The 24,270-nt window shown below is 40.2% G+C and overlaps 1 protein-coding gene across 1 annotated transcript in view; it reads left to right on the top strand.

Annotated features, from left to right (window-relative positions):
• ADTRP (androgen dependent TFPI regulating protein) overlaps positions 1 to 24,270 on the top strand; it is a 118,615-nt gene that overhangs the window by 15,021 nt on the left and 79,324 nt on the right. The window contains exons 5-6 of the mRNA XM_064280703.1: positions 18,117 to 18,251; positions 20,278 to 20,379. Coding sequence (XP_064136773.1) covers positions 18,117 to 18,251; positions 20,278 to 20,379 — 237 coding nt within the window. The remainder of the gene's footprint in view (positions 1 to 18,116; positions 18,252 to 20,277; positions 20,380 to 24,270) is intronic.

The following is a 24,270-nucleotide window of genomic DNA, read 5'->3' as shown; positions in this document are numbered from 1 at the left end:
GGATATCCAGTTATGCCAGCACCATTTGTTAAAAAGACTGTCTTTTCCCCAATTAACTGACACTGGGCCTTTGTCAAATATCAGCTGCTCGTATGTGGATGGATTTATATCTGGGTTCTCAATTCTGTTCCATCGGTCTAAGTGCCTGTCGTTGTACCAGTACCAGGCTGTTTTGACTACAGTGGCTGTATAATATGTTCTAAGATCAGGTAGAGTGAGGCCTCCCACTTTCTTCTTCTTTTTCAGTAGTACTTTACTTATCCGGGGCTTCTTTCCCTTCCATATGAAGTTGGTGATTTGTTTCTCAAACACTTTAAAAAATGTCATTGGAATTTGGACCAGAAGTGCATTGTATGTGTAGATGGCTTTTGGTAGAATAGACATTGTTAAGTCTTCCTATCCATGAGCAAAGTATGTTTTTCCACTTAAGTAGGTCCTTTTTAGTTTCTTGCACTAGTACTTTGTAGTTTTCTTTGTATAGGTCTTTTACATCTTTGGTAAGGTTTATTCCTAAGTATTTCATCTTCTTGGGGGCTACTGTGAATGGTATTGACTTGGTGATTTCCTCTTCGATGTTCTTTTTGTTGATGTAGAGGAATCCAAGTGATTTTTGTATGTTTATCTTATAACCTGAGACTCTGCCAAACTCTTCTATTAGTTTCAGTAGTTTTCTGGAGGATTCCTTAGGGCTTTCTGTGTATAAGATCATGTCATCTGCAAATAGTGATAATTTTACTTCCTCCTTGCCAACCCAAAAAAAAACCCAGATGCCCTTTATTTCTTTGTCTAGCCTAATTGCTCTGGCTAGGACTTCTAGCACAATGTTGAATAAGAGCAGTGATAAAGGGCATCCTTGTCTGGTTCCCATTCTCAAGGGAAATGCTTTCAGGCTCTCTCCATTTAGAGTGATGTTGGCTGTTGGCTTTGCATAGATGCCTTTTATTATGTTGAGGAATTTTCCCTCAATTCCTATTTTGCTGAGAGTTTTTATCATAAATCGGTGTTGGACTTTGTCAAATGCCTTTTCTGCTTCAATTGATAAGATCATGTGGTTTTTGTCTTTTGTTTTATTTATATGGTGGATTACATTAATGGTTTTTCTAATATTAAACCAGCCTTGCATAAACTTGGTCATGGTGGATTATTTTTTTGATATGTTGTTGAACTGTATTGGCTAGAATTTTGTTGAGGATTTTTGCATCTATGTTCATGAGGGATATAGGTCTGTAATTTTCTTTTTTTGTGGTGTCTTTATCTTGTTTTGGTATCAGGGATATGGTGGCTTCATAGTATGAATTAGGTAGTATTCCATCATTTTCTATGCTTTGAAATACCTTTAGTAGCAGTGGTGTTAACTCTTCTCTGAAAGTTTGGTAGAACTCTGCAGTAAAGCCATCCAGGCCAGGGCTTTTTTTTTGGGGGGGGAGTTTTTTGATTACCTTTTCAATCTCTTTTTTTGTTATGGGTCTATTTAGTTGTTCTACTTCTGATTGTGTTAGTTTAGGTAGGCAGTGTTTTTCTAGGAATTTATCCACTTCTTCTAGGTTTTCAAATTTGTTAGAGTACAGTTTTTTGTAATAATCTGATATGATTCTTTTAATTTCAGTTGAGTCTGTTGTGATGTGGCCCATCTCGTTCTTATTAGGGTTATTTGTTTCCTTTCCTGTATTTCTTTAGTCAGTCTGGCCAATGGTTTATCAATTTTGTTAATTTTTTCAAAGAATCAGCTTTTGGCTTTGTTAATTCTTTCAATTGTTTTTCTGTTCTTTAATTCATTTAGTTCAGCTCTAATTTTTATTATTTGTTTTATTCTGGTGCCTGATGGATTCTTTTGTTGCTCACTTTCTATTTGTTCAAGCTGTAGGGACAGTTCTCTGATTTTGGCTCTTTCTTCTTTATGTATGTGTGCATTTATCGATATAAATTGACCTCTGAGCACTGCTTTTGCTTTGTCCCAGAGGTTTTGATAGGAAATGTTTTCATTCTCATTGCATTCTATGAATTTCATTATTCCCTCCTTAATGTCTTCTATAACCCAGTCTTTTTTCAGCAGGGTATTGTTCAAAGTGTTTGATTTCTTTTCCCTAATTTTTCTGTTATTGATTTCCACTTTTATGGCCTTGTGGTCTGAGAAGATGCTTTGTAATATTTCAATGTTTTGGATTCTGCAAGGTTTGTTTTATGACCTAATATGTGGTCTATTCTAGAGAATGTTCCATGTGTACTAGAAAAAAAAGTATACTTTGCAGCTGTTGGGTGGAGTGTTCTGTATAAGTCTATGAGGTCAAGTTGGTTGATTGTAGCCTTTAGGTCTTCCGTGTCTCTATTGAGCTTCTTATTGGATGTCATGTCCTTCTCCGAAAGTGGTGTGTTGAAGTCTCCTAGTATAATTGTGGAGGTGTCTATGTCACTTTTGAGTTCTGTTAAAGTTCATTTTATGTATCTTGCAGCCCTCTCACTGGGTGCGTAAGTGTTTAATATGGTTATATCTTCCTGGTCTATTGTCCCTTTAATCATTATGTAGTGTCCTTCTTTATCCTTTGTGGTGGATTTAACTTTAAAGTCTATTTTGTCAGAAATTAATATTGCTACTCCTGCTCTTTTTTGCTTGTTTTCTTGATATATTTTTTTCCATCCTTTGAGTTTTAGTTTGTTTGTGTCTCTAAGTCTAAGGTGTGTCTCTTGTAGGCAGCATATAGATGGATCGTGTTTCTTTATCCAGTCTGAGACTCTCTGTCTCTTTATTGGTGCATTTAGTCCATTTACATTCAGCGTAATTATAGATAAGTAAGTGTTTAGTGTTGTCATTTTGATGCCTTTTTGTGTGTTGTTGACAATTTCATTTTTCCACTTTTTTGTGCTGAGACGTTTTTCTTTGTAAATTGTGTGTTCCTCATTTTCATAGTAGTTGACTTTATGTTTGCTGAGTTGTTATGTTTTTCTTGGTTTTTATTTCGAGTTCTGAAGTTGTTATACCTCTTTGTGGTTACCTTAATATTTACCCCTATTTTTCTAAGTAAAAACCTGACTTGTATTGTCCTATATCACCTTGTTTCCCTCTCCATATGGCAGTTCTATGCCTCCTGCATTTAGTCCCTCTTTTTGATTATTGTGATCTTTTACATATTGACCTCAATGATTCCCTGTTTTGAGCATTTTTTTTCTTTTTAAAATTAATCTTAATTTGTTTTTGTGATTTCCCTATTTGAGTTGATATCAGAATGTTCTGTTCTGTGACCTTGTGTTGTGTTGGTATCTGATATTATTGGTTTTCTGACCAGACGATTTCCTTTAGTATTTCTTGTAGCTTTGGTTTGGTTTTTGCAAATTCTCTAAGCTTGTGTTTATCTGTAAATGTTTTAATTTCGCCTTCATATTTGAGAGAGAGTTTTGCTGGTTAAATGATACTTGGCTGGCAGTTTTTCTCCTTCAGTGCTCTGTATATGTCATCCCATTGCCTTCTTGACTGCATGGTTTCTGCTGAGTAGTCTGAACTTATTGATTCTCCTTTGTAGGAGACTTTTCTTTTATCCCTGGCTGCTTTTAAAATTTTCTCTGTATCTTTTGTTTTGGCAAGTTTGATGATAATATGTCTTGGTGATTTTCTTTTTGGATCAATCTTAAATGGGGTTCAATGAGCATCTTGGATAGATATCCTTTCGTCTTTCATGATGTCAGGGAAGTTTTCTGCCAACAGATCTTCAACTATTCTCTCTGTATTTTCTGTTATCCCTCCTTGTTCTGGGACTCCAATCACATGCAAGTTATTCTTCTTGATAGAGTCCCACATGATTCTTAGGGTTTCTTCATTTTTTTTTAATTCTTTTATCTGATTTTTTTTCAGCTATGTTGGTGTTAATTCCCTGGTTCTCCAGATTTCCCACCCTGCATTCCAATTCCTCGAGTCTGCTCCTCTGACTTCCTATTGAGTTGTCTAATTCTGTAATTTTACTGTTAATCTTTTGGATTTCTGCATGCTGTCTCTCTATGGATTCTTGCAGCTTAGTAATTTTTCCACTATGTTCTTGAATAATCTTTTTGATTTCTTCAACTGCTTTATCAGTGTGTTCCTTGGCTTTTTCTGTAGATTGCCTTATTTCATTTCTAAGGTCATCCCCGATGTCTTGAAGCATTTTGTAAATTAGTTTTTTACATTCTGCATCTGGCAATTCCAGGATCGTATCTTCATTTGGGAAAGATTTTGATTCTTTAGTTTGCGGAGCTGTAGAAGCAATCATGGTCTGCTTCTTTATGTAGTTTGATATCGACTGCTGTCTCCGAGCCATCTCTAAGATATTGTAGTGATTTATTTTGTATTTGCTCACTGAGTCTTATCTTGTTTTGTTTTCTGTCAATATATGTATATGGGCTACTAGATTGTGCTGTCTTGATTGTTGTAGCCCTTGAATCACTTATGTCCTATTACCAGCTGGTTTGGGCTGTTACCAGATATATAAGCCTAAGAGTCCATTCACTATTCTTGAGTAGAATCTGATTTTGGGTCATCAAGTGTGTGGTGCAGACTGTCACCTATCCACCTAGAGAAGTAGTGGTGATAGTTGTGTGCACCACATTCTAGTAGCAGCAGAGGTTCACACTCCAGGGGCGTCAGGATACTGACAGGCTTCCCCCAAGTGCCAGTGAGGTAGGTGTGTCTCTATTCCTAAAGTACTTTGGTGGGTGGGCTCTGCAGCTGTACCTTAGGCCCCCAATGCAAGTACCTCTACAGATTGGTAGGTGCCACCCTCCTTAGACCCTTAAGGCAGGAGGCTAGGTGGTCTGGGGGGAGCTTCAGCCCTCAGTTCCCTGTTGTGGGTCAGTGAGGGCTCTGTCGAATAGCAGAGATATCAGACCTGGGAAACTTGTGTTTCCAGTCAGATCCCTATCAGAATGGCCTTTGCTTTATAATAGCCACCTTGTTCCCTGTGGGGATGAAAGCCCAAGACTGTGGATCACATATGTTTGGCTGGAGCTGGTTCTGTATTTTTAGTCCAATTAGGGAAGGATTTTTGGTCCTTGGGTTTTTTGTAGCTGCTTCTCTCAGGCCAGGAGGATGGATTAGGAAAAGACCAAAAAAGAAAGAAAAACCGCAGAGCACTTCACTCTCTGGCTCAGGAAATTCCAATGTTAATGAAGCTGCCTGGGAAGGGGAGGGGAGGGTTCAGATAAATAGGAGAGAGTAGCACCCCGGAATATAGACAAAGTCACTTATCTTGCTTGGGATGACTATTTTATCTGAGATTCCCGAGGGGCGTGTTGACTGTGTGTGCTGGCTGGGTAGAGATTGCCCCCGAGGGTCAGGCCTGCGTCCGGTGCTTGCGCTGTCTCAGAAGCCGTGGTTAGTTCCTCCGCTCCCAGTCCAAAGCCCAGCACCAAGGTTCCCTGGCTGGGACACCGCACTTCCGGCTCCAAAACCAGTTGCTGCCTCCTGGTGACTTCTCCTGTCAGCCGCGTCGCTGCACTGCCTGCGAGCACTGGCTGGGCTTCCCCTGAGGTCACTTCTGGGGGCTAGAGCTGCGTTCCATGTTTGCACCATCTCAGGATGCCATGCTCAGCTCCCTTGCACCCAGTCCAAGGCCCAGCGCCAAGGTTTCCTGACTCGGACGCTGGCTTCAGGCTCCAAAAACAGTCGCTGCTTCCCCGTGGTTGTTCGTTCTGTCTCTGTCACTCAGGTCAACTCTTTAGATCTGTGTTTGATGGTCAGGGTTCATAGATTGTCATGTATGTGATTGATTCACTTGTTTTTCCGAGTCTTTGTTGCAAGAAGGATCCGAGGTAGCTTCTACCCAGTCAGCCATCTTCTATTTTTAGTATTTTGAAAATCTGCCACACTGTTTTCCACAATGGCTGTACCATTTTGTATTCCTACCAGCAATGGGTAAGTGTTCAAATTTCCCTACACACTTACCAACATTATTTATTTTTTAACCATCCTAGTGGGAGTGAAACGCTATCTCTTTGTGGTTTTGATTTGCATTACTCTGATGGATAAAGACACTGAGCATCTTTTCATGCCCTTTTGACCATTTGAATGTCTCTTTGGTGAAATGTGTATTCAAGTCCTTCGTCTATTTAATGATCAGGTTATTTGTCTTTTTGTTGTTGTTGAAGTTTTATATATATTTTGGTTATTAGATTCTTGTCCGGTATATGTTTTCCAAGGATATTCTCCCAGTCGGTAGCTTCTCTTTTCACTTTTTTGGTAAAATCTGTTTTTGTTTTTTTTTTTTAATTTTGATTGTACTTTAAGTGAAAGTTTACAAATCAAGTCAGTCTCTCATACAAAAATTTATATATACCTTGCTATATACTCCTAGTAAATCTCCCCCTAATGAGACAGCACACTCTTTTAATTCCACTCTCTGTTTTTGTGTCTATTCAGTCAGCTTTTGATCCCCTCTGCCCTCTCATCTGCCCTCCAGACAGGAGCTGCCCACATAGTCTCATGTGTCTACTTGAGCCAAGAAGTTCACTCCTCACCAGTATCATTTTTTATCCCACAGTCCAGTCCAATCCCTGTCTGAAGAGTTGGCTTTGGGAATGGTTCCTATCTTGGGCCGACAGAAGGTCTGGGGACCATGATCTCCGGGGTCCTTCTAGTCTCAGTCAGACCATTAAGTCTGCTCTTTTTACGAGAATTTGGGGTCTGCATCCCACTGCTCTCCTGCTTTCTCAGGTGTTCTTTGTTGTGTTCCCTATCAGGGCAGCCATCAGTTGTAGCCAGGCACCATCTACTTCTTCTGGTCTCAGGCTGATGTAGTCTCTACTTTATGTGGCCCTTTCTGTCTCTTGGGCTCATAATTACTTGTGTCTTTGGTGTTTTTCGTTCTCCTTTGCTCCAGGTGGGTTCAGACCAATTGATGCATCTTAGATGGCCGCTTGCTAGCGTTTAAGACCCAGACGCCACTTTCCAAAGCGGGATGTAGAATATTTTCTTAATAGATTTTATTATACCAATTGACTTAGATGTCCCCTAAAATCATGGTCCCCAAAGCCCCAACCCTGCTACCCTGGCCTTTGAAGCATTCAGTTTATTCAGGAAGCTTCTTTGCTTTTGGTCTAGTCCAGTTTGCTGACCTCTTCTGTATTGTGTGTTGTCTTTCCCTTCACCTAAAATAGTTCTTATCTACTATCTAGTTAGTGAATACCCCTCTCCCTCCCTCCCTCCCCACTCTCGTACCATCAATGAATATTTTCTTCTCACTTTAAGCTATTTCTCGAGTTCTTATAATAACAGTGGTTTCGTACAATATTTGCCCTTTTGCAACTGACTAATTTCACTCAGTATAATGCCTTCCAGATTCCTCCATGTTATGAAATGTTTCACGGATTCATCATTGTTCTTTATTGATGCTTAGCATTCCATTGTGAGAATATACTATAATTTATTTATCCACTCATCTATTGATGGGCACCTTGCTTGCTTCCATCCTTTTGCTATTGTAAACAGTGGTGCAGTGAACATGGCTGTGCATATATCTGTTTGTGTAAAGGCTGTTATTTCTCTAGGATATATTCCAAGGAGTGGGATTGCTGGATGTATGGTGGTTCTATTTCTAGCTTTTCAAGGAAGTGCAAATCGATTTCCAAAGTGGTTGTACCATTTTACATTCCCACTAGCAGTGTATAAGAGTTCCAATCTCTCCGCAGCCTCTCCAACATTTATTATTTTGTGTTTTTGGGATTAATGCCAGCCTTGTTGGAGTGAGATGGAATCTCATTGTAGTTTTGATTTGCATTTCTCTAATGGCTAATGATCGTGAGCATTTCCTCATGTATCTGTTAGCTGTCTGAATGTCTTCTTTGGTGAATGCCTCTTCATAACCTTTGCCCATTTTTTAATTCGGTTATTTGCCTTTTTGTAGTTGAGTTTTTGCAGTATCACGTAGATTTTAGAGGTCAGACACTAACTGGAAAGGTCATAGCTGAAAATTTTTCCCAGTCTGTAGGTGATCTTTTTACTCTTTTGGTGAAGTCTTTGGGTGAGCACAGGTGTTTGATTTTTAGGCGCTCCCAGTTATCTAGTTTCTCTTCTGGTGTTTGTGCATTGTTAGTAATGATTTTCATACTGTTTATGCCATGTATTAGGGCTCCTAGCATTGTCCCTATTTTTTTCTTCCATGATCTTTATTGTTTTAGATTTTGTATTTAGGTCTTTGATCCATTTTGAGTAAGTTTTTGTGCATGGTGTGAGGTATGGGTCTTGTTTCATTTTTTTGCAGATGGATATCCAGTTATGCCAGCAACATTTGTTAAAGAGACTGTATTTTCCCTCACTTAACTGACTTTGGGCCTTTGTCAAATATCAGCTGCTCCTGTGGATAGATTTATGTCTGGATTCTCAACTCTGTTCCATTGGTCTATGTATCTGCTGTTGTACAAGTACCAGGCTGTTTTGACAAATGTGACAGTATAATAGATTCTAAAATCAGGTAGAGTGAGGCCTCCCACTTTGTTCTTCTTCAATAATGCTTTACTTATCTGGGGCCTCTTTCCCTTCCAAATGAAGTTGGTGATTTTTTTCTCCATCTCATGAAAAAATGTCATTGAAATTTGGGTCGGAATTGCATTGTATCTATAGGTCGCTTTTTGTAGAATAGACATTTTTACCATGTTAAGTCTTCCCATCCATGAGCAAGGTATGTTTTTCCACTTACTTACGTTTCTTTCGGTTTCTTGCAGTAGTGTCTCATAGTTTTCTTTGTATAGGTCTTTCATGTCTCTGGTAAGATTTATTCCTAAGTATTTTAATTTCTTGGGGTATTGTAAATGGTGGAAACCTTGGTGGTGTAGCGGTTAAGTGCTACAGCTGCTAACCAAAGGGTTGGCAGTTTGAATCCGCCAGGTGCTCCTTGGAAACTCTATGGGGCAGTTCTACTCTGTCCTGTAGGGTTGCTATGAGTCAGAATCAACTCGATGGCACTGGGTTTGGTTTGTTCTGGGTTTATTGTAAGTGGTATTGATTTGGTGATTTCCTCTTTGAAGTTCTCTTTGTTGATGCAGAGGAACCCAACTCTTCTATGTTCTTTTTGTTGGTGTAGAGGAATCCAATTGATTTTTGTATGTTTATCTTGTATCCTGATACTTTACTGAAATCTTCTACTAATTCCAGTAGTTTTCTTGTGGATTCTTTAGGGTTTTCTGCATATAAGATCATATCATCAGCAAATACTTTTACTTCTTCCTTACCAATTTGGATGCCCTTTATTTCTTTTCCTAGCCTTTTTTTCTTAGGACTTCTAGCACAATGTTGAATAAGAGTGGTGATAAAAGGCATCCTTGTCTAGCTCCGTTCTCCAGGGAATGCTTTAAGACTCTCTGCACTTAGGATGATGTTGGCTGTTGACTTTGTATGAATGCCCTTTATCATGTTGAGGAATTTCCCTTCTATTCCTATTTTCCTGAAAGTGTTTTCATGAATGGGTGTTGGATTTTGTCAAATGCCTTTTCTGCATTAATTGATAAGATCAGGTGGTTCTTACCTTGTGTTTTATTTATGTGATGGATTACATTGATTGTTTTTCTAATGTTGAACCATCCCTGCATACCTGGTATGAATCCCACTTGGTCATGGTGAATTTTTTTTTTGACATGTTATTGAATTCTATTGGCCAGAATCTTGTTGAAGATTTTTGCATCTAAGTTTCTGAAGGGTATTGGTCCGTAATTTTCTTTTTTTGTGGTGTCTCTACTTGGTTTTGGTATCAGGGTTATGCTGGCTTCATAGAATGAGTTTGGGAGTATTCCATCCTTTTCTATGCTCTGAAATACCTTTAGTAGTAGTGGTGTTAACTCTTCTCTGAATATTTGGTAGAATTCTCCAGTGAAGGCATCAGGGTCATGGCTTTATTTTCTTGGGTGTTTTTTAATTACTTTTCAATCTCTTCTTTTGTTATAGGTTTATTTAGTTGTTCTACCTCTGTCTGTGTTAGTTTAGGTAGGTAGTGTGTTTCTAGAAATTCGTCCGTTTCCTCTAAGTTTACAAATTAGAGTACAATTTTTCATAGTATTCTGTTATGATTCTTTTAATTTCAGTTGGGTCTGTTGTGATACTGCCCATCTCATTTCTTATTCAGGTTTTTTGCTTCCTCTCCTGTTTTTCTTTTGTCAGTTTGGCCAGTGGCTTAATAATTTTAATGATATTTTGAAAGAATCAGCTTTTGATATCGTTAACTTTCAATTGCTTTTCAATTCCCTATTTCATTTAATTCTGCTCTAATTTTTATTATTTCCTTTCTTCTGGCGCCTGAGGGTTTCTTTTGTTGCTCTCTCCCTATTAGTTCAAGTTGTAAGGATAATTGTTTTATTTTGGCCCTTTCTTCTTTTTGTATGTGTGCATTTATTGATATAAATTGACCTCTGAACACTGGTTTTGCTGTGTTCCAAAGGTTCTAATAGGAAGTGTTTTCATTCTCATTGGATTCTATGAATTCCTTTATTCCATCCTTCATGTCTTCTATAACCTAGTCATTTTTGAGCAGGGTATTGTTCAGTTTCAAAGTGTTTGATTTCTTTTCCCTGTTTTTTCTCTTATTGATTTCTCCACTTATGGCCTTATGGTCAGAGAAGTTGCTTTGTAATATTTCGATGTTTTAGATTGTGCCAAGACTTGCTTTATGACCTAATATGTGATCTAGTCTAGAGAATGTTCCATGTGCACTAGAAAAGAAAGCATACTTGGCTGCTGTTGGGTGGACTGTTCTGTATATGTCTATGAGGTCAAGTTGGTTGATTGTGTCATTTAGATCTTCTGTATCTTTATTGAGCTTCTTTCTGGATGTTCTGTCCTTCACCAAAAGTGGTATGTTTAAGTCTCCTACTATAATTGTGGAGCTGTCTATCTCACTTTTCACTGCTGTTAGTTTGTTTTATGTGTCTTGCAGCCTCGTCACTAGGTGCATAAATATTTAATATGGTTATATCCTCCTGGTATAAAAAAATTATCTCTTTAATCATTATGTGGTGTTTTTCCTTATTCTTTGTGGTAGATTTAACTTTAAAGTCTATTTTGTCAGAAATGAATATTGCTACTCCTGCTCTTTTTTTGATTGTTGTTTGCTTGATATGTTTTTTTCCATGCTTTGAGTTTTAGTTGGTTTGTATCTCTAAGGTGTGTCTCTTGTAGGCAGCATATAGATGGATCGTGGTTTTTTTTTTTTTAATCCATTCTGCCATTCTCTGTCTCTTTATTTGTACATTTAGTCCATTTACATTCAGCGTAATTATGGATAGGTATGGGTTTAGTGCTGTCATTTTTATGTCTTTTTTTGTGTGTTGTTGACAGTTTCTTTTTCCCATTTTATGTTTTCTGTTGTGTAGTTTATCTTTATATACTCTTTTCCTCTTATTTGTTGTTGATTTTGTTTCTGCTGAGTCTCTATTTTTTTCTTGTATTTTGTTTTGATGAGTACGGTTGTTCGTGTCCATGGTGGTTACCTTAATATTTACCCCTATTTTTCTAAGTTTAAACCTATCTTTTATTTCTTTATATTGCCTTTTCTTCCCCTCCATATGAAATATCTGTAACTACATTTCTTAGTCCCTCTTTATTGTTTTAATGTTATCTTACATAGTGACATTGTTGTTTCTCTGCTTTGAGCATTTATTTATCTTGATTTTTTTTTTTTCTGATTTCCCTATCTGGGTTGACATCTGGTTGCTCTGTCCTGTGTTCTAGTCTTGGGTTCGTATTTGATATTTTTGATTTTCTAAGCAGAGAACTCCCTTTAGTATTTCTTGTAGTTTTGGTTTTTACAAATTTCCTATACTTCTGTTTATCTGGAAATGTCCTAATTTTGTCTTCATATTTGAGAGACAGTTTTGCTGGATATATGATTTTTGGCTGGCAATTTTTTTCCTTCAATGCTTTACATAAGTCATCCCATTGCCTTCTTGCCTGCATGGTTTCTGCCGAGTAGTCCAAGCTTATTCTTATTGACTCTCCTTTGCAGGTGACTTTTTGTTTATCCCTAGCTGCTCTTAAAATTCTCTCTTTATCTTTGGTTTTGGCAAGTTTGATTATAATATGTCTTGGTGGCTTTCTTTTAAGATCTACCTTATGTGGAGTTCAACAAGCATCTTGGATGTATATCTTCTCATCTTTCACGATATCAGGGAATTTTTCTGCCAACAAATCTTCAACAATTCTCTCTGTATTTTCTGCTATCCCTCCCTGTTCTGGTACTTCAATCGCTCATGGGTTATTTCTCTTGATAGAGTCCCACATAATTCTTAAGTTTTCTTCATTTTTTAAAATTCTTTTATCTGATTTTTCTTCCAATATATTAGTACCAAGTGATTTTTCTTCAGTCTCACAAATTCTGCCTTCCACTTGCTCAGTTGTGCTCCTCTGACTTTCTATTGAGTTGTCTAATTCTGTAATTTTATTTTTAATCTGAATTTCTGATTGTTGTTTCTGTATGGATTCTTGCAGCTTATTAAATTTTTCATTATGTTCTTGAGTAACCTTTTTAATTTCTTGAACTGCTTTATCTGTGTGTTCTTTGGTTTGTTCTGCATATTGCTTGACCTCTTTCCTGATCTCGTTCCTGATGTCTTGAAAAGTTCTGTATATTAGTCTTTTGTATTCTGCATCTGACAAATCCAGAAATGCACGTTCTTCCAGAAGATCCCTTGATTCTTTGTTTTGAGAGCTTGTTGAGATGATCATGGTCTGCTTCTTTATGTGATTTGGTATTGATTGTTTTCTCCGAGCCATCTATAAGTTATTGTATTAGTTTATTTTAAGTTTGCTTACTGTATACTAGCTTCTTGCTTCTTTCTATGCTTAAATAGGCTGCTTGAGTAAGCTAGCTTGATTATTTTTGCCTTTGAAGCTCTAACGTCCTGTCACCAGATGGTTAGAGCTGTTACCAAGTATATGAGCCTAAGAGTCCATTCACTTTTCTTGTATGGATTTCAGCCCAGGTGTCCAGGTAGTTGGTCATCCTGTGGTGGTACAGGCTGTGTCCTACAGTCTTAGAGGGGCAGGGGTGATTGGTGTAGGTAGAGGTATCTGGTTGCAGCAGTGGTATCTGAACAAGGCAGGGGGCTGACAAACGTCCCCCAAGTGTCTGTGAGTAAAGCGAATCCGTGTTCCCTTGAGCACACAGGTGGGTGGGTTCTGCAGATGGACCATGGGCACCCAGTGCTTTTGGTTGTACCAGTTATTGTGAGCATGGGCACCCAGTGCTTTGGGAGGTACCAGTTATCCTTGGACCCCTGTTGCATATGGCTTGGTGATGTGAGTGGAGCCACCAGCCCTTAGGCCCCTAATGTATGTAGGTGAGGACCCTGTTTAACAGGCAAAGCAGTGTGAAACATCAAACACCCACCTCTCCACTGCACAGCTGAAGCAGTTGCAGTCTGCCATCAAGGTCATCTTCTCCTGAAATAAGCCCACACAGGTTCATGCAGTGGGGAAAGGGATTCAAAGTCCATGGACCATTTATGCCTGGACAGGAGCTGCTTCTGTCCTAAGCTCCCCGGGTTAGTGGAGCTGGAAGCTTATCTTTTCCCCAGTTGTGAATTTATTCCTTCTCCAAGGTCAAGAGAATGGCTCAGAATGTTCAGCAGAGCCTATCTCAGGCCCAGGGAAATTGACAGCCACTGAAGATGACTTGGGGGCTGGTGGCGTGGTAAAATATACGCAAGTACTTAGCTTGGATGAGAGCGCCATTTTTCTCTGGTTCCGGAGGTGTGAGTAGGCTGTGCAGCTGGCTGTTTCTCCCTGAGGAAACTGCGGCCAAACGCTACCACCAGCCCATCACAGCCACTCCTGGGAATGGTGCCTGAGGGCTCCCAGCAATTCAGGTCTGGCAACTCCTCTCTTCTTCTGAACCGTCTTTCCCTCCCCTGCTGCTTAGTCTGTTTTCTAACTTTGTCTTTGATGTTTAGGGCTCCTAGCTTGTCATAAATACAATAGTTTCACTTGTGTTTTTGAGTCTTTGTTGTAAGACGGTTCGCTGGAAGTGGCTGACTACTCTGCCTTCTTGGCTCTGCCTCCTAGGTAAAATCTTTTAATGAACAAAAGTTTTTAGTTTTCATGTTGTCTCGTTTACTTATTTTGACTTTGGCTGTTTGTGCTTTTGTTATTATATTAGATAATTGATTGTTAAAAGTTAGGCCCAACAGCATTGCCCCTGCTTTTTCTCCTGAGAATTTTATGGTTTTAGTTTGCACATTTAGGTTCTTAATCAATTTTGATTTTGTTTTTGGGTATGGTACGTGAAGCATGGATCCTTTTTCATTCTTCCGCATGTGGAAATTCAATATTCCCAGCACCATTTAATGAAGAGATTCTTCTTTCACCATCAAATGCACTTAGCACCCTACTCAAAAATCAGTTGACCATGGATGTTACAGGGTTTTCATTCGCTGATTTTTGGCAGTAGATCTCCAGGCTTTTCTTCCTAGTTCATCTTAGTCTAGAAGCTCCACTGAAACCTGATCAGCACCATAGCATCAATCAAGCCTCCACTGACAGATGGGTGGTGGCTGCACTTGGGGTACACTGGTTCAGAATTGAACCCAGGTTTCCTGAATGGAAGGTGAGAATTCCACCACTGAATTAGCATTCCTCATTGAGAAATATATAACTTAGAGTAATTTTATTGTAAGATTCTTAAAAGAAGGCCAATTGTTTCTATCTTATTACTACTGTCTTCTCCCTTCAGATTGTTCTTTCTGTGCATGTTTTATAAGTGATTGAGTTGTCTTTGGGGAATGAGCAGACTGCTGCTCACTTCAGGAAGCTGATCCAAACATGTCCTCAATGCCTTCCAGGAAGCCTTCCCGATTGAGCTCATGGCTCCCCACTCTCCTGGCCCTCCAGCTTGGCTGGAGTGGTTACTTATTCACTGCATGCTGCTTTGTGCCCTAGCTCTTGCCTGTTTATTTCTGTAGCGACACCCTAGTGCCTCCTTCCTGAGCTTGGAAACTACTAAGTGTGAGCTTAACAAATGTCCTTGTTGATACAGATAGTGACATGCCAACATTGATGAAGATCATTGGAGACAATGATGCTTTACACACAGTTGGCATTTTTACTTTACTGGCATGGCATATGCCAGTGAAGTAACGCATAAGGCATGATCAGGAGGTGGAGGTAGAGAAGTGATTGGCAAGTTTACAGTGTGGAGCAAATTTTTATTGATGAAGGAGAAACCACAGAGGCTCTGAGTAATGTGTTCTTTTCCCCAATCCAATTTCCACATTCTGGGCTGGGAAAGGCAAGAGAAAGTCAGGATAAGCTTGACTCACGATAACTCTAGGAAGCTCTGGCCTCTGGAAAGCAGTCAGGTGGCCTTCACATGCTGGGTGGAGCGGCCTTGCCCCAAAGAGAGAACAGCTGGCAGCCACTGAGAGTGTGATTAATCTCAGTGTTGATGGAATGGTGCAGGCCTCCTCTCTGGGGCTGGCCCCATGCCTGCCCTTCCTAACTAAGGCCGGGTCTGCTGTGGCCTGAGCTGGAACAGAATCCAGGGTTGAGGTGAGAACTGCTGCGGGTGGACACACTTCTGTCCAACATCCATGTATGATGATGCTGGGTGAAATTCAACCCAGCTCTTAGGGCTGGAATGTCAAAAGTACCAACAATAATGAAAAGTGTTGGTGTAGCAACATCTTCCTGGCATTTAAAGCTGTTGGACATCCTTTCCTTGGAATGCTGCCTTTTGGCATAAAGCTTCCTATTCCCTTAAAGAACCACTGGGTTCTTGTACACACCTGATTTTCCACCAACTGGTCATTCTTTGCTCCTTTTGCTGCTCCCTTTTTTCTCCTGTCCCTTAACCAAACAGATGCCATCAAGTTGACTCCAACTCGTGGTGACTTCGTGGTATCAGAGTAGAACTGTGCTCAACAGGGTTTTCAGCGACTGATTTTTAGACATAGGTCACCAGGACTTTCTTCCAAGGTGTCTCTGGGTGGACTTGAAACTCCAACCTTTCAGTGAATCCCTGGAGGTGAGAAACAGCATCAGTATTTTTGAAGTCATTTTAATTCTCCCACCTGGAGATAACTGTCTCTCTTCTGGCCTTCTACAGTGCTTTCTCTGATCTGCTCTTAAAATTCTGGGGAAAAAAATTTTTTTTTTTTTTTTTTAAGTTTCACTCAAGAACTGGACTCTGGCATTTGAATCCTGGCTTTGTCCATGAGATTTTAGGTGAGTTTCTTAATATCTCTGTGCCTCAGTTTCCTCATGTGTAAAATGGGCGGAGGGTTGTAATAGGACCTACTTCATAAGGTTATTATTGAAATAAAAACTTAACTGAGTGTCTGACACATAACAAGTGATCGATAAAAGTCAGGTATTATAGTTTTGAGTAGTCAATAACAGTTTTAACATGATAACTTCATTTCTATTCCAGTGATTCACCAACTTTACATAAAGATCACCTGGAGGTTTTATTACAAACCAGGTTCCTGGGCCCACCCCAGAGATTCTGATTTCATAGTCTTGGGTGGGGTAGAGTCTGCATTTCTAACGAGCTCCAGAGTGATGCTGGTGCTGCTGGTCCCAGGATCCCGCTAGGAGTGAGACTCGTCGCCATCGAGTCAATCACGACTCATAGTGACCCTATAGCACAGAGTAGAACTGTGGCTGGTGGTTTCAAACTGCCATCTTTTTGGCTAGCAGCTGAGCCCTTAACCACCGTTCAGCTGACCTAATCTACCTCTGCCTACTCTCCTACCTGCCCCCTTAGCACAGGAAGTGGCCCGAAGCCAAGTTGCCTAGCACTTTCCTCAAGTCCAGACCTCAGCAATGTCCCCAACCACAGACTTGTTGGTCTTATGCCCAGCTCCCCAGGTTCTAGGACTTTCTTGACTTATACTGTAAAGATGGAGTACACGCTGCCCCTTCTATGTCAATCCAAAGCTTTCAAGCAAGAGGATGAATTCTGATGTAAGCATTAACCCATACCAACCCAAACTGTGCTGTTATGACCCCCTAGGCCTTCAATCAGAAGCCACAGGTTTGTGCAAAACAGTAAGAATGGGCAGTTTGCCATAAATATTATATTGTTGTTAGTTGCCATTGAGTTGGCTCCAACTCGTGGTGATCCCATGTATAACAGAACCAAATGTCCTGTGTCATCTTCATGACAGCTGGTATGTTTGGGTCCATTGTTGCCGCCACTGTGTATTTAGAGTGCCTTCCAACCTAGAGGGCTCATCTTCCAGCATTACGGTGAACAATATTCTACAGTGATTCATAGGGTTTTCACTGGCTAATTTTCAGAAATAGATTGCCAGATTTTTCTTGCTGTTCTGTCTTAATCTTGAAGTTCTACTGAAACCTGTCCACTGTGGATGTCCCTGCTGGCATTTAAAATATCAGTGGATCAGCTTCCAGCATCATAGAAACACACAAGCCACCACAGTACAACAAACTGACAGATGGATAGTGGAGGTGTTATGTTACTTCCTTGAAAAAATGTTCTTCTCTTTTTCCTGGCCTCAGAGACCTCATGGTGCTTAGTGACGTGCCAGAGTCCAATGCTTGCTCTGTGCCTCTGGTTTTAAAACACTCCCTCAGCAAGATTTCTCCCCCTTTTCATGAAGGAAGAACACCGGCTCCTTTCTCAGATAAAGGAAGCACCATTTTGTGCATCCCCCTCAGAAAAGCACAGAGCTCCTTCACGGCTCTCCTAACCCAGATTGTGGCTTCTCTGAAAGCTACTTCAGTTCTAGGCATTTTTCTTAATTTTTGTTCCTGGGGAGAGACTAGAGTGTGTCTACCGTTGTGTCTGCCTCTTTCCCATTGCGCTGCCAATTTGGTTCTTTCCACTTCTGTGCAGCCAAGATTTCTATCTCATTACATTCTCCTTTTAAGCTAACTCTTTATCTTGTTTCCATTTTAACTTAAATCTGTTACACTAAATACTGTACACATTATTATCCCCTAAACGACTTTACTCAATCAGTTTTAGCTAGCAAGGTCAGGGCCCACTGAGCTGGAAGTCCAGCCCTTGAATTGGCTCCCAACCAAAGCAGCCGAACACCCTTCTTCTTCCCAAATCAACATTGCTCCCAGAGGGATGGAGTTTTACGTCAGCGAAAAATGTATCAATTAAAGCAAATGAAAAAGCCCTCATTTGTTGTAATGAATTTAGCTCCTACAGGCCATTTTCTACGGGGTCGCTTGCCTGGATAATGTGCTGAAAAGAGTTACAAGAAAAAAAGACATTAAGTTCATAAGTGCCTTCAGAGACCTGCTTTTCACCACACTGGCTTTTCCTGTATCCACGGTAAGTTACAGAGCTGTGAATGTAACATCACACACATGTACAGGGAGTCCCCAGGTTACAAAGGAGACCCAGTCATAACTACGTTTTTCAGTTGAATTTGTAGGTAAGTTGGAACCGGTGCATATGGTTCTTATTTAGCCTTACTTTAGTGCAAGAAAAGGCTCAAAGACTTTTCAATGATTTAAAAGCTGTACATTCAGCAAGCGAAGGTGATTGTGATGAAGAATTTGCTGTGAGTAGTAGGGGCTTGTTCAGTCCTTTCAAAGTGAGGGCAAATTTACATAACATTAAAGAGAAAGTACCAAAATGGACATTTGTAACCCAGGGACTGCCTGTACATATGGAGGTCACTTCTGCTGGGTAGCAAGGCTGCCTAGGAGCCCATTATTGTAAACCAGAGTAGCTGTGTTTCAATGAATGTCCTGTTTTAGGGCTGCAGGGTATTACCCAGTGCCTGGAGGAAGTAGGCACCTAAGTGACCAGCTTTACTGTTAGCTTTTGTATCTTTGCCGTGACTTAATACAAGATCCTTACTGCTTCTAAGGGGGAAGTTTGAAGGGTCATCATCAAAATAAAACTGAGAAAGTGATGGGAATGGAGGGTTCTGGGAAAGGAGATGATTCATTTTCCCTTTTACACAGTGTGTTTCACTTGCTCTAATTAAGCATATGCTACTTCTGCAATTGGAAGACCATCAAATAGAAAAAAAATATTTTAAAGAAAAGTATAATGAGAGGCCACAGTGTTGGCACATGGAAAAGACAGTTGAGGAGAGACAGACAGACTGTCTGCAATATCTGGTGTGGGGTGCCCAGTGGGTGCCTCATTCATTTTGTTGAATGAAGGCACGTCAGCAAGAAGAAAGATATGTGGAAGGGGCAGTAAGCTTGTTTGCTGCTACTGTCCACGTCTCTATGACATTGTTCGTGTTTCCATTCATTAGCCAGAATGGAAACAAACTGAGCTCAGGCACACCGGCTGCCTAGCGGTCAGTGCCTATAATTAGAAATGACTGCCTTCTTCCACCTGTCATTGTCCTGCTTCCTACAGTACTGAGACTTCAAACTTAAATGCAAAATGAAACTCTCCAAACACTAATGAGGCCTCAGATGACATAGTGAGTCCTGGCACTCACTTCCACCCCTAACCCCCGCCCCCATAAACCTTCTAAACAATGGAGTCTGTTCATTTTTTAAAGCTTAGATATTGAGCCTATGGCGTTTAAGAAGATAGGGAGGTCAGAAAACTAATAGTTTTCTTCCGTCTCTGCATTGACTTTGTAACACAGAGGACAGCTGGCTTGGACAAGACAACCAAGGTGTACGAGAGGATGGAGATCAGTCCTAAGTTCTGAGCAATGCAGAGATCCAACTCTTACTTAACTGGCTGGGGAATTATACTGAGAGCTTGTCACTTCTTATCCTCTCTCCTGGTCTTCTTGCTTCCCTGGGTCATGCCAATTTGGAGGGTGGGCAAGGCAAGTGTAAGACTCAAGTCACACATTATGACCACTGTCAGCCTCCTGGTGAAAGCATAGTAGAGCGTCATTGGTTAAAATGAAATGATGTGACAGTCTGTGAATCTTGTTTATCCTCTCTGCTTGCCGTGATGACAAAGACGGTGAAACGTGTGAGCCGGAATTTGACGAGACTGCCTTGTTTTTCTGGGTCTTGCAAGCTTTCCGCCTTTGGCAGGGTGCAGTCTTACCACTTTTCTATCACTCATTTTAGTGGAATGTATTTGAGTTTTCCTTCTCTGACAGGTTTTTGCCTTATGCAGGTTCTGGCTTTCACAGATTTTACTGTAATTGATCTCAAAGTCTCAGCCTAAGGAATCCCCAGAGAGAGTGGGTATAACAATTCTACAACAAGCAATTTTTTTCTTTCATTTTACATTCCTCTAATGAATTTACAAGATATCTTTAAAACTCGTGTCTATTTTTATTTTGCCATGTATCCTTGAGCATCTTAGAAAACCCTGATTAAAAACAAACCTAATGATGCTATTTTTGTGCTCTGTTTTCCAGTTTGTCTTTTTGTCGTTCTGGGCACTCTATCTGTATGACCGAGAACTCGTTTACTCAAAGGTCCTAGATAACGTCTTTCCAAAATGGCTGAATCACGCAGTGGTGAGTGATGGGAAAGAGTGGGGAACACAGAAATCCAAAAGTCTCTGTACTGAAAACTCTATAAAGGGCCTGATTTATGTTTCCAAACTTCACCCCAACGCCAGCTTCCCTTTCCTGCCTCCACTTCTGCACCCCGTGACTGTTTATTGGAGGAGCACACTGATTGTATAACATGAACAAACACCACTTCTGTAACTGTGGAGGGGTCACTGGGAGTGGAGGGGATGTCCAGGCAAAACTCTTTGCCAGGTTCCTCATGAAGTCATTGAAAATGTAGGGCGATGAACACAATTAACATCACTGAGCTGACACGTCACTGAACTGACACACGTGAAGATTGTTGAAATGGCAAATGATTGTTACCTATTATATTTACCACAATTAAAAAAAGAAAAAAACAAACCTTAATCAACTCAAGACTTTGCAACTGAATTTAGGAGCCAAGGAATTCTTTCTTAATTTCCTTCCCATGTAGTACGTTAATAAAGCCTGAAAACCACAAACTTGCTAATAGAAAACACCGCATCAAAATCAGGTTTTTCGTTTTCTTTTTACATGATGTCTATTTGCAATGAATTAGCAAATAAAAACTTTTTTTTTTTTAAAGAAAAACATGCAACCATAAAGGCAGACACCTTCTCAGGGGCCACAGTCTTGAAAGAGAAGCAACTTCAGCAAGTAACATGTAATAAAATCCCAACCCAAGCGTTAGGTGTGAAATACAAAAAGTTCGAACAAAAAATCCACCCCAACATCCAAAGACGACCTCATAGCTCAGCAGCAGCTCCTTAGCTAACACTTCAGCAGGACAATACACCTCAAATGGAATTACGACTTATGTATTTCCATGACTACATTTCCATTTGGTTTCTTATTGCACATTTTTTGATGGACTGACTAGTAAACAGAACTTGTTCTGAGCTATTCAGCCATGGTACCTGATTACCAGGAACAGTGACCCAGAAGAGCAGGGCTGGAGCAAGGTTGTCCGGGTCTCTGACGGAACGAGAGTCTGAGTTATTGGAGCCACACGGACTAAGTAATTGTTCAAAGTCCTAGCTCACCTTCTGAAAACTTACAAGTGTATTTCCACATGAGTCAGGGGCTTATGACGAAGTCACCATTCTAAGAAGCAAATAATGTTCAAAAAAAAACAGGAAACTCACAAGGGAACGTATCAAGGCTCTTTAAGTTCAGACTTTCTTATACCCCCGAATCTGCCATTGTCTTAGAAGGTACACGGTTATCAATTTGGAAAAGCCACTCCACTAATGCCATGCTCCATACTATGCACCCATCCACAAAAAACAAAACAAAATCAAAGAACAAAGTTTATTTTCAGTTTAATGTATGCTCAAAGACAAACTGATTATTGGTTGATTGATATAGCCAAGCTCTGATCAAATTTAGAGCATAGGATGTAAAACTAATAAATCTCACTTCTCTGGAATCCCTTTCCTACCACCTTCATATTGTCAGACAACCCCATCATCTTCCCAATTCCCATTATCATTCATCTGAGACACCTATGTAGGGAATATTCTGCATTTCTCAGGCACTTTACACTGTATGGATCTCGTGTAAATGCACACAACCTTCTTTAGACAGCTATATGATCCTGATTTTTACAAAAAAAAAAAAAAGCTCAGAGAGGTTAAGTGATTTCCCCAGGGTCACAGGACTCCTTCTGGTGATGCGGTGGTTAAGTGTTTCGCAGCTAACCGAAAGGTCAGTGATTTGAACTCATCACCCACTCTGTAGGAGAAAGGGCCTGGTGATCTGCTCCTGTAAAGGTTTCAGCCTAGGAAACCCTATGGGGCAGTTCTACTCTGTCCCACAGGCTCGCTTTAAGTTAGAATCAACTTGATGGCACACGGCAGAGCTCATAAGTGGCACTGTTAGGATTTAAACCCAAGGAAATTGACTCTTTGTTGCCTTTTGACAACAATCTGGTTTTGTAATTCACCAAGCAAAAAAAAAAAATCACTTTGCTTGATTAACATAGTCAAGTGAGAATTCTCATCTTAAAGAATCCCCATCTGTATGCTAATAAGCAACTAGATTTAAGGAAGTGTCTTGAAACAAGCGGCAGAGTTGCATGTTACTAAAATAAAAAGGCACAGCCTTGGAAGTATCTTTTATTTGGGACCAGACACATGCATCAAATACCCGTTTGAGGCTTTTGTGGGCTCATCTAGTAGTTTCCTTACAACTGAGCTTGCCGTCTCTTTGGAGTTCCATTTTCCACATGGCAAAGAGGTTGGATTTCCTCCAAAGAGATACAATGGTGACACCTGGCATTTGTGACCTTGTTAAACAGCCATATGGATTTTTTTAATACTTTTGGAAGCAGCTAGATGGCTAATATGTGTCATATCCATGAGCTAATTAGCAAGGCAGATACTGTACCATGGAGATCCTTAAATATTTTGTGCCTTCACTACCTGGGGACCTCTGTGGGCCACACTCTTTGTTTTTTGCTCAGCAAAGGGAGCTGAATCTGTGAGAGAGAAGGGGTCGAGCCAGAAGAAGTGGAACAGTGGTGACAAGGAGAGACAGAAGGGAGGCAGCCTGCCCCGGGGTCAGACCAGACTGCTCTGTGCTTCTGTTAATTTAATCGGAGGAATTCACGACAGGCCATTTCTAGAAAAACTTTGGCATCAGCAAAACTAGCATTAAGTGTCCCTAAAGTTCTTACCTCCTAACTCCATGTTTCCTTTTGATGTCTGCTCCAAGCCCATTGGCCTCATGACTGCGTCTTATCCCTCTCCCCAGGTACTGTCCCTTACTCTGGTCATTCTTCATCCTCTTTGTTAAATCCTCCTGGCCTATTGCCTCAAAGAATGCTCTCTGCTAAATTAGTATTATTTTATGAGCACAAGAATTTTAAAAATTTAAATATTTGTACATGTCACATTTTTTAAATTTGCATTTTTATTATAGCAAACTATACATAAAATTTACCATTTTAACCATTTTTAAATGTACATTTCAGTGGCATTAATTACATTTGCAGTTTTGTTGCAACCGCTATCTGTTTTCAAAGCCTTTTCATCACTTCAGGCAAAGCCTCTGTACCCATAACCAGTAACCCCCCATTTCCCCCACCCTCCAGCCCCTGATAACCTCTATTCTCCTTTCTGTCTCTATGCATTTGCCTGTTCTAGATATTTCACATATAAGTGAAATCATACAATATTTGTCCTTTTATGCTTGACTTATTTCACTCAACATAATGTTGTCAAGGTCCATCCATGTTGTGGCATGTATCGGGGCTTCATCCCTTTTTATGGCTGAATAATATTCCACTGTATGAATGTATCGCTTTTTATCCATTCATCTGTTGATGGACACGGGCTGTTTCCACCTTCTGGCTATTGTGAATAATGCTACAATGAACACTGGTGTACAAATATCTGTTTGAGTCCCTCCTTTAAATTTTTTGGTCATATACCTAGGACTGAAATTGCTAGATCACCTGATAATTCTATGCTTAACATTTTGAGGAACTGCCAAACTTTCCCATAGTGGCTATACCGTTTTATATTCCCACCAGCAATGCACTTCAAGGGTTCCACGTTCTCCACATCCTCTCCATCTGTTAACTTTACCTGAAATACTGGTATGAACTAATATGGAAGTGGCTGCTACTGGGTCATTTTGTGAACACTTCCCACATTTTAACAGTGTCTGTCAATGACAACCCAAAAGGGCTAATACGACACTGGGAAATTGCCACTGCAGCTGCCCTAGGAGGATGATGGGCATGAGGCTAGACCTCTGGAAAGAGTTGCCTCCACCCGGGAGCTGGCCCTACTTTCAAAGGGAGCCCATTCTCCATACTGCTCCTCTTCCCTTTCCACAGTCTAAGAATCACTACCATAATAGCCA

Source organism: Loxodonta africana, chromosome 1 (genome assembly GCF_030014295.1).
Source record: "Loxodonta africana isolate mLoxAfr1 chromosome 1, mLoxAfr1.hap2, whole genome shotgun sequence".
NCBI classification, from domain to species: Eukaryota; Metazoa; Chordata; class Mammalia; order Proboscidea; family Elephantidae; genus Loxodonta; species Loxodonta africana.
The sequence above is the reverse complement of the archived record's forward strand: the minus strand, read 5'-3'. Positions and strand labels throughout refer to the sequence as shown.